Raw genomic sequence first — 10461 nt, 5'->3', positions numbered from 1 at the left:
TGGTTTTTTTTTTTTTTTTTTTTTGAGACAGAGTTTCTTAAGTGAATCTGGAGTTCACTGATTAGGCTAGACTGGCTGGCCAGTAGGCTCTAGGAATCCTCTGTCTCTACCCTGGTGCTAGGATTAAAGCCATGTGCAAAGGTGCTTTACATAGATACTCAAGTTCTTATGCTTGTGAAGTAAGCAGTGTGCTGGCTGAGGCATTTCCTCAGTCCCTTAATGTTCAGCTTTATGCGCCTCTATATTATTAGAACAAATAAGTGTGCATGTGTATATCTAATATAATATACTCTCTAATCAATTTATGATAGGAATACATACTGAGAAATGTTTGTTAGGCGATGTATGCTCGTACAACCATCAGGATATACTTGCATAAACCTAGATGGTGCAGTCAAGCAGGCACATGCGCTACAAGCCCACGCTGATGGTATATGATGTCATAGGTCCAGTCCATTTTTGGTGGAGGTGCCATTACATGACAAATGACTACAGTGATCAGCAGACAGACACATGGAAAACCGGAGACTTTAATTTTTGAAACAGGATCTCAACATGCAAACCTGGCTGTTTTAGAACTCACTGTGTAAACAAGACTGGCCTCAATCTCAAAAGAAACCCACCTGCCTCTACCTCCAGGGCGCTGGGATTACAGATATATGCTACCGTGCTCAGTTTACCTTTTAAAACAAGTAGAAGAGTCTTCAGTACTTGCAAGCTAAGCATTGGCTCACCTCTGGACACCTGGACCTATGTCTGAATGCCACCAGCCCCTCTTGGAGAAGCCTCTGCCATTGATAAGCTGTGGTTTCCTTACAGAGAGGCAGAGACAGCAATGGTGCCTGTCCATCAGGGGTGGGCTGAGAACTTGAGCATCAGCAGCTCAAAGCCCAGGGCTGGTCTTCAGTGGACGGCAGCAGCAAGATATCAACAGTGACTCAGCACTTATGATTGCTACCTAGCAGGGAGCACCTGCCTCGGCCACGATGGGCTCCATCCTGCTATAGTTCTTCCTTCTTTTAACAGGGAATCCTGGGTCAGGTGCATGATGCCAGGGAGACAGAAAGAGAGTTGGAGGTAATCGCCATCACCCACCTCCCTGACAGGAGCTGCTAGGTGGCCGATGCTCAGACATGATCTATGCTTCTTACAAGTCACCCCCAGTGAACACTGTGGGTTCATTTTTCAGCAGTTCATGTCAAATGCTATTACAGCCCTGGGGTGACAAGCAAAGAGCATAATTCACAGAAGTCAATACATTCGCCCTTGGTGACTACACCCACAAAAAAAAAATATGCCCCCCAGACTGAAGGTCCCCCTCTCTTCTGGAACATTCCTAAAATGGGTCACAAGGGTCAGTGGTTGTTGGAGGTTTTGGTCAGGGGGACAAGTGCAAAGTTAACCCCCTCTGACAGAGACCGATGGAGCTAACCCTCTCCTCAGTGAAGAGAAGACTTGGGATTGGGCAGGGGGCGCTGCTTGTGAGACTGCTCCTGTGCCCTACACCCCCAGCAAGGGCTCTTCAAGAAGGCAGGCAGTTAAGGAGATTTTCGCAGTGTTGGTACTCACAGTATGATTTCCATATTGGAGGCTGGTATTCCTCAGCATCTAGAATGAAGAGAGAGAGATCACATTAGATTGCATGTCAACCTGCCAGCCCATGTCTTCCCTGGAGAAGGGACAGCCTGTCAGCTGGACTCATATCCAGCCCCAGGGGCCTCTCCACTCAAGAAAAGAATAGTTTCAGGCATAGAGGCGGAACGTGCAAGGACCACTTGTGGACACATCAACAGCCTCTTCGGAGCACTTCTATGACAGAATAAACATTTAACAGTTTTCAGAGTCCAGTAAATTAAAAAAAAAAATTAAGTAATTAACTTGACTGTACTCTCCAGTGATTCTTTCAAATGTATTTATTCATCTTGGCAGAAGAAACACACCATTCATTCATCGCACAGCGTCCAGCCAGATCTTTGATCCATTTATTAAGACTTGAGGGCAGGATGCAAAGTGGCATGCATACAATATTAGATGTGGAAAGTTGTGCCGCCAAAGCCACCACACCTCTAAAGCCCTGGGCCTGACAGCGGAGACACTACTGATGCTATCAGGATCTCTTCAGTTCTTTGAATTAACTCCAGCACCCGGCTTAGAATATTTCCAGAGCTGCCCAGCAATTGCAAGTGTCAGGTGAAAGAGTCACTATTTTTTACGATGAATATCTTTTTCCTTTGGCCCATCACCTCTCGGGGCTCAAAGGTCACTGTGTACACTTTAGAAACTGGGGTCAGGAGAGTACAGTTTGTCTCGTAACAAGACAAACACTGACATCAACTCTTTAAAAGCCTGTTTCATATTTATTTATTTTATGCATGTGAATGTTTCGCCTGCATGCATGTATGTGCATCCCCTATGGTCCCATACCTACAGAGGTCAGAAGAGAATGTCTAACCCCCTATTTGATGATTGTGAGCCACCAGATGATGCTGGGAGTTGAACCCAGGATCTCTGCAAAAGTAACCAGTGCCCTAAACCTCTGTGGTTCCTGCCTAGCCCTCTGGCATTAACTTCTAACACCAAGTAAAGTGAGAGAAGAGTATCTCATAATACTATGCTATTAACCTAAAGAGCTGGTTCACTCCACCCTGTTTGTACCACAGATCAATGTCAAATATTAGCATGAATGTTTATAAAATACTTTTTAAATCAAATAAATCAACTGGCTGAGTTTACAATAGAATCCTTAAACCACTCATCCCACACACACCTCTTCACCAGAAAAGACAGATCCTATAGGCTCCAATGTGATATTATCTCCAAACATACTTTTCAAAGATTAATAAAAAAAACAGTACAGGCAAGTGCATACACATATTTGAGCATTCACACATACACAGGAACACATACAGATACATACATTATAGAGAAATCAAATCTCTGAGGTGCTACCTCAGACATTATAGACAAAAACTACCTACCCGTAACATCGTACCATTTTAAGACAGATTATCCTATGAGGTAAGTACAACCCCCAGGCTAGATGTGGTCAAGACGGGTCAGTACCCAAGCACTACTTTCTGTAGATCGAATGGAAGTTCAGAGGCAGAGGAAGGAGCTCCCTTGTGTGAACACAGTCCTGGACGTGGCTTAGATCTGCTAAGATGTTCTCATGTCAACCTCACTGTCCATGTCAGGCCTGTCCCGAGAACAGCTTAGAATGGCGTTTCAGCAGGCACAGCCTCCCTGTTAACTTCCACTCAGGCTGCCCGGCTTACTTGGTAAACATTTTTCCTTTGTGCTTGCTTCCTGATGTCAAAGCAGCTCAGAGATGAAGAAAATTCCCAAAGAAATTGAATCTCAACAGCCCCTGGCCAGAACCCACCCAGATCTTCCCCCTGTGTGCGGAATAGCCTTCACTGTAGCCTGCAGGATCCTACTCTGTGTCAAGCCTTCCTCCTCTGAGTCCACTGCATACAGTTCCCAATCCCACATCTCACCCTGCAACACCGGCCTCTGTGTTCTTAGAACAAATAATGCCTTTCCGAGTCTGCGCCTTTGCTCTGTGGATTATCGTCATAAAATGCTCACTAATAGGTCTTGGCATGGCTCATTTGCCCCATCATGTAGGGCTCAGCCCAAATGTCACCTCCTATGGGACTTGCCCTTAACCCAATCCCTCTCATATCACACAGCTTGATTTTCTTCATAGCTTTTATTACCATAGAGATTGTTTATTGATTGCTTTTTTATGACTGGGTCTCACCCCACTGTTTGTCAAACTCCATTAAAGCAGGAACATTGTCTCACTTGGCATCCCCAGACTTTAGAAAGGTGTCTGGCTTACATCAGGCCTTCAGAAACACGGCAGAGAAACACTGGTGAGCTTCCGGGGAGCTCAGCAGTCACCTTAAAACCTAAAACAGAAACATGTGAAATAAATGAATACATTTATGAGGCCAGGAGAAGTGATATATGCCTATAATCCCAGCACTCAGGAGGCAGAGGCAGCTGACAGTATCTATGCATTCCGCACTGACCTGATCTGTAGAGTGAGTTCCAGGCCAGCCAGAGCTGAGATAGTGAGACACTATCTCAAAAGAAATTATAAATGATCTCTCAGGTTCAAGGCCTTCTTCAGAGAAGTACTTTTGGTGGCAGGAAGCAGAGACATCTTTTTTGCTTCCTGTACCAAGGCCTAGCGTTTGATGGGTATTCAGTAACACAGTGATGATGTGATATACCCAAGAGAGAATTGTGCTCTGCATAAAGTCCCCTGGTGCAGCGGGCTGCTATTACGATGTCACTGTGATGTCACCCTGTCCGGATTCTTCCCAGGTGGCTCACAGCTATTGTCTTCTCTCTCTCCACAGCAGCCACTGACTGTCTCCATTTTCTCAGACCTGGAGCCTGTAATTAAGTGCCTGGGCTGTTGTCATGGAAGATTCTTCTTTCATATAAAAGAATTCAAATTGAGAGACCATTTGTCATGCTTCAGTGGAACGACTATAATTACCTGGCCTTTGAGACATATTCCACAAACCACTGCAGTACACTGCTCAGAGGCCACGGTCAAGGGACAGCGCACATAGTAATGTTAATATGTCATAACAAATCTTTAGTTGCCTTCAACACCACCTCACTAACAAGAGAGCTATTTGCCCCGACTGCACCCAATGTGTCTCCATGGTCTACCGCACTCCTCAATGATGGCGTTCACTCTTACATCAGTTGACACATTTTAGTGGATTTTTATTCTTCCTTTCCCAGATAAGTTCTCGGGAATCTCATGAAGCTGTTATGAAGCCGAGCATGATCTAGGACTTTGGATCCTTCTGCGACTGCTGGGATTACAGATATTCACTACTACTCTAGGTTCCTGTGGGGGTTAGGGAATCAAACCCATGGCCTCCTATATGCTAGATAATGCGCACTTTGCCAACCTAGCTACATCTGTAGTCCGGCTTTCCCTTAAAAGCCTGGAGTGGGCCTTCAAGGTCATTTAATTTTCCCTTATTACTTGGCAAATGGGTGAAAGGAGACACAGAAGTATTAAATGGCTTCCTCAAGGTTAAAATCAGTTAGAGGCAGAAGTGAGCATTGGTTTTCAGGACCTAGATTTATCAATCAGGAATAAACAAACAAACAAATGAACAAATCCCTATTTCCAGAAACACAAAACACCATTATACCTGGTATTCGATGGGTAATCCTACTTTTTCTCAGATTGCTTACCTCCATCTTGTAATTCTCTGTTTATGTTCATATTGCTTGTATAAAAATGAGAAGGAATGAGAAATAAGTTTGTAGGTGTGCTAGGCTTTTTGTTGCTGCTCATTTTGTTTTGTTTTGTTTTGTTTTGATGCACTGCCTACATAAAGCATCACCTCAGAAAGAACCTGCTATGACAAAACCCACAGAAACAGCTCTTCCTCAACACAGACGGCATGGGTGCTGATGAGGAGGAAGGAGGGGCGACAGAAGGAGAGCACAAAGGCATGTCTGCTACCCGGCCCAGCTTGTAAAAACTCTGTGACATAAGCATGAATCAATCATCCCACACAGGCTGGGAAACCGCTATCTCCTCACTTAAATGGGATAAAGGTAGAAAATATATATATGGATGCTTAGAAAATTATCCAAATCTTAAAAAAAAACAGGTAATAGGGCCAAAAGAAATTATCTATAAAGAATGTGAATAATATTTTGAATAAGAATGGAGAATAGAAGGGGAGGGAGGGGATGGAGAAGAAAGAAGAAAATGGATTGAGGGGACCAAAGGGTACAAGTAAAACTTGAAAGTGACCTTGAGGGGAGGGGAGAATAAAACAGAGGGGAGGGGAGAGGGAATGGGAGGGGAGGGGAGGGGAGGGGAGGAGATGTGGGAAGGGAAGGGAAGGGAAGGGAAGGGAAGGGAAGGGAAGGGAAGGGAAGGGAAGGAAAATGGGTCAAGGGGACCAAAGGGTACAAGTAGGACTTGAGGAAGGTGTACCTGCTGAGAACCTGGGCATTGAAGATGGCACAGTCATCATGGTCTTTGGGGAAATCAAATTCTAGGATGAGCCCAGAGAAAGCACTTCAGTATGTAAAGCAGCCTGGGGGACAGTAAGGCTCTTAGCATGTGTGGGAAGACACCAGACTTTTGTAGATGAAGTGAACGGCAAAACTAACACTTGTACTGAGAGCTCAGTAAAGTTAGAAGTAATGTGCACTTACTGTTGAATATGGGACGTGTAATCACCTAAATATGTGTCATTCTAAGTCTCCTACCTCAGGAAAAAGGTGCCATTAATAGATTTATTCATGTGAATCTTTTAGCCTATGCTCTGTGAATAGTTATAATAAAAGTCTACAGATTTTTAATTATATATTATATTATATTATATATAGTAAAGATATATAATGTATAACTACATATTAGTATCTGATTCCACAGTTTGCTTTTTGAACTTTAATGTTATATTTCTTTGTTTTTCTTACTTGTTTTGTTTTAAGGCAAAGTCTCTTATAGCCATTACTCCTCCTACCTCAGGTTCCTATGTGATGGGACAACAGTTAAATGGTCACATATCCAGTAGCTCTGGGCATTGTTTCATAGGGGTGTGTGTGTGTGTGTGTGTGTGTGTGTGTGTACACATGCATACATGTTTCTTTTTGTGAATATAACTGAAGCTTGGGCTCAGTGTATGAGTTTCCTAACATGCAAAACATTTATTTATGTACAATTTCCTAAAAAGACATTCTGGCTCCTTTCAACCTTTAGCTGATGATGGAAACAATGTTTTAACTACACCTGTGTCGTTCAAGGAGTGGAACTCAGATGAGTGAAAGGTCTATGTATTTTTATATCAAAAAGCTTTTGTTTACAGAAAAGGTTGTGTTCATTGGAAACCTCAGACCTATGTGCAAGAAAGCTGAGCTCCCTATGGGTATAGGGGCTGGTGTGTGAGCTCCAGACACCCCAACAGGCTGGTGTGTGAGTTCCAGATACTCCAACAGGCTGGTGTCAATCTGGATCTTATTCTGCGATGCCTCTAAGACTGAACAGCTCAGACTCATTTGCGGAGCACCAGATGGAGACACAGGAAGCTCTATTGAAAACATGGCTGTGACCTGATGGGAAAATCCAGGTGTTCTGTCAGCTGCAGCTGGAAGGCTGCGCATCCCAAGACTTACAGCTCCAGGATAAGCCATCACGGTGGAAGCACAGAGGAGCAAGTGGAAAGGAATTTGGGGACTGACTAATGAAGACAAATGAAAGATGGCATGTGTTCTACCTGGGTAAGTGACAACCGAAGAGGAACCCTGTAAACATCCAGGAGAGCTGGTTTCCATCCCTTGGCTCAGTGGAGAGTGACAGGAGAGGAGGAAACATTCCTGCCAGGCTTGGGAAATGAGGAGCCCTGGAAGCATTGGTCCAGAGAAAGACCTAATAAGGCGGCTGGAGGAGACCTTCCTACTCAGAGACTGTTTCAGATAAAGCTATGTGTTTGCATCAGGGGATTGTCTCGGAAATAGGAGGGTTGTGTGGTTCCCACCTCCCCATTCTCCTTCTCACAGATGCCAGCCCTCCACTGCCACTTTTGATTTATCGATGCACACATTTGCAAATGGGCTGCAGGGGGCTTCTTCCAGAGAAGTTGCGTGAAAACAGGTTTCTCAGTCAGTCCCAGGGCAGCCACACAATGAGAAGGCACTTCAGGGTTTATAGTGTGATTAGCTTAATGGGTCCAGAATGAGTTGGGACCGATTGAGAGCAAAAGACAATAACAGGAGTGGGGTGCTGCTTCTGTGTTACTGCAGTGTGTGTGACAGGAGTGGGGTGCTGCCTCTGTTTGTGCTGCAGTGTGTCTGTGACAGGAGTGGGGTGCTGCCTCTGTGTGACTGCAGTGTGTGTGACAGGAGTCGGGTTCTGCCTCTGTGTGACTGCCTCCCTGCTTTGGAAGGTCTGAGATGCATGTTAGGCCACTGTGCAGCTAAGCAGACCACAGCAGCTAAATGGTGCCAGGCCCAATAAACCGCTGCAAACTGTTAGATGAGAAACCTTCCAGAGATTTCTTGTTAATGCCTCTCATCTGCACAGGTTCTCTGCACTGTCCTGAGAAATGGGACCTTCTGCACTTTCTCTTTGAAAATGGGTTGGAAAACAAAATTAGAGTAAGAAATGAAGGTTTTGGTGTGCATTATCTGTGGAGCCCAACAGGTGTTCTTTGTTTTTCTTTTTAACTCGTTTTGAGATTATAAAGCAATTACATTATTTTTCCTTTCCCCTTCCTCCCTCCAAATCCTTCCATGTACTCCTTGCTCTCTTTCAAATTCATGGCCTCTTCTATTAATTGCTGTTACGTATAAGTATATGTAAATGTAAATATACATGTATATGTATATGTGTACATAAATACATATTCCTAACTATAACCTGCTCAGTCTGTGTGTGATGTTACTTTGATGTACGTTTTCTGGCTGACCATGTGCTGTTGGAAAACCACTTGGTATGCTCTTCCCAGAGAAGCTACTGCTCCCAGCATTCCTCAGTTGCCTACAGTTCTTTGTGTGGGTGGAAGGCCACATGGGCTTGTCCCATCATCCACTTTAGCATGACTATTGTTGTTGTCCTTGTTCTGATCAGGTTTTAAACAGTCCTGTTGGTAAGGCTTTATGGGTGTAGCTTTGGTCATTCCTAGAAAACCTAATCCCACAGCAAATTCCCTGATCCTCTGGCTCTTGCCATCTTTGCACCTCCTCTCTCACAATGGTCCCCGAGCCTTAGGTTTGGGGGTTATTTTGTAGCTGTATCAGTAGGGATGAAGCTCTAGAACTCTGAATTTTGACTGCTTGTAGTTTTCTATAATGATCTCTGTCTGCCTCTGTGGGTTTACTGGAATGAGCTCTACTTACAGGGAAGAGTTAGTGAGGACAAATCCCTGCAAGTTGCCAGAATTTTCTAGATCTTTAGGCTGGGCCAGAAGATGAACTATGCAGAGATGAAGAGGTCACCAAGAGCCCTGAGCTGGAGTTTGTGGTCACTAGAGGGCACTGGGGCCACACGGAGCTTCTGGCTTGGGCCACTGAGCTGTACTGAGAGCCTTCCATTCAGCAAGGGCTTACTGATGACTACCAGGGGTCCAGGTTAGGTTGCACCAGCGCTCAGGGTAGGAAGCTCTATGGGAACTGCATGTGGTCCTTCCTTATCATCTCATCCCTTCTTTTCTCTTATAGCTCAGTCACATTGGCTTTTCTCTTGGCCCTTGGACACGTCAAGTTAATGCATATGGTGTCTGCCACATGACCAGCTTTCTGGAGTCCTGTAGACACTCTTCCCAGATCATGCACTGACTCTCATTCTTCCCAGCGCCTTTGCTCTCTTGAGGATGTTTGGCTGTGTACATGTGTATGTCTTTGTTTCGTTATCTCCGTATAGTAGTGACTACCACATGAAAGCAAGGGCCTTGTTCTCTGCTGTCTATGTCACTTTCAGCCTACAGGGTCTCTTTCATGAGCTTAGACAAAGATGCCTTACTCAGGTAGGTGGCCTGGTAATTGAACAGAGCCTACAGTTGGACAATGAGAAGATGCCTCTCCTAGGGGACATGGATCCGGGTTATAGCTTTGTAGCCAGGCTAGGAGGCCCCACACTGACTTGGGTACAAATGGTAGAATTTGAAATTTTCTGATTACTATATACTAGGATACATCAGGTATTAAGTCAAGCCCTGGCTAATGAAAGTCAAACTCATATTGCACATTTCGTGTGAAAAGGACAGCTAGAGTGATATTTCCTAGACTTTGGAGAGTGAGTCTAGCCTGGGTCATTCTGTCAGAGGTTGCTTGGGCCAGTCACCTCTGACCTTGAGTAGCCCTGTCCAGGGCCCTGCAATAACAGTCACAGACAAGTATTATTTAAGCACAAGGATGAAGGTCCTAGAGAGAAGGATGAGAAAAGGCGGCTAGCTTCTGGTACCATGGTACACTGCACCTGCTTGAAGGGTCACTCAGCCACTTAGATACAGAACACAACAGCAACAAGGACTGCCTTCTGGACAAACAGGCTACTGGAGCATGACACACAGTCCAAGGTATGGCCTAAGACAGACAAGACACAAGAGACAAAGTGGCCTAGCCTGCTAGCTAAGGCAGATGCTGATATGGAAATTGGGGCCCCAGTGTGGCTAGAGATAAACTTAGAGAAGTAAAGAGGACTCAGAAAACCAAGAGTTAGAAGAAGGAGCTAAGTACTCTTTGCACTGAAAGGAGGGAAGAAGTAAACAGGGAAGATGCAGGACCCAGGGTGTGAGCCACAAAGATTATTGCAGTGTTGGTGTGAAGCTGGGTTAGAGAGTGAGAGGAGGGGAGTGAAGGAAGGTGAGTGGCAGTGAGATCAACCAACCAACCAACAACCAACCAATCAATCAATTATGTGAACAATCTGAGCTATAGTCGTATCAGTGGAAATGGAGGAAATGT

The 10461-nt window shown here is 44.8% G+C and overlaps 1 protein-coding gene across 4 annotated transcripts in view; it reads right to left on the bottom strand.

Moving 5' to 3' along the window:
* Positions 1 to 10461, bottom strand: part of Chn2 (chimerin 2) — a 259486-nt gene that overhangs the window by 125678 nt on the left and 123347 nt on the right. Inside the window, exons 1-2 of one of the 4 annotated variants that reach the window (XM_021164053.2) lie at positions 3808 to 3871; positions 1570 to 1608 (exon numbers count right to left, since the gene is read on the bottom strand). In XM_021164053.2, coding sequence (XP_021019712.1) covers positions 1570 to 1608; positions 3808 to 3814 — 46 coding nt within the window. In that variant the 5' untranslated portion in view covers positions 3815 to 3871. Of the gene's footprint in view, positions 1 to 1569; positions 1609 to 1940; positions 1963 to 3763; positions 3872 to 10461 lie in introns of those variants that run through there. The other 3 variants (XM_029478202.1, XM_029478203.1, XM_021164052.2) reach the window with 3 other exon arrangements.

This window comes from Mus caroli, chromosome 6, assembly GCF_900094665.2.
Source record: "Mus caroli chromosome 6, CAROLI_EIJ_v1.1, whole genome shotgun sequence".
Classification (NCBI taxonomy): Eukaryota; Metazoa; Chordata; class Mammalia; order Rodentia; family Muridae; genus Mus; species Mus caroli.
The sequence above is the reverse complement of the archived record's forward strand: the minus strand, read 5'-3'. Positions and strand labels throughout refer to the sequence as shown.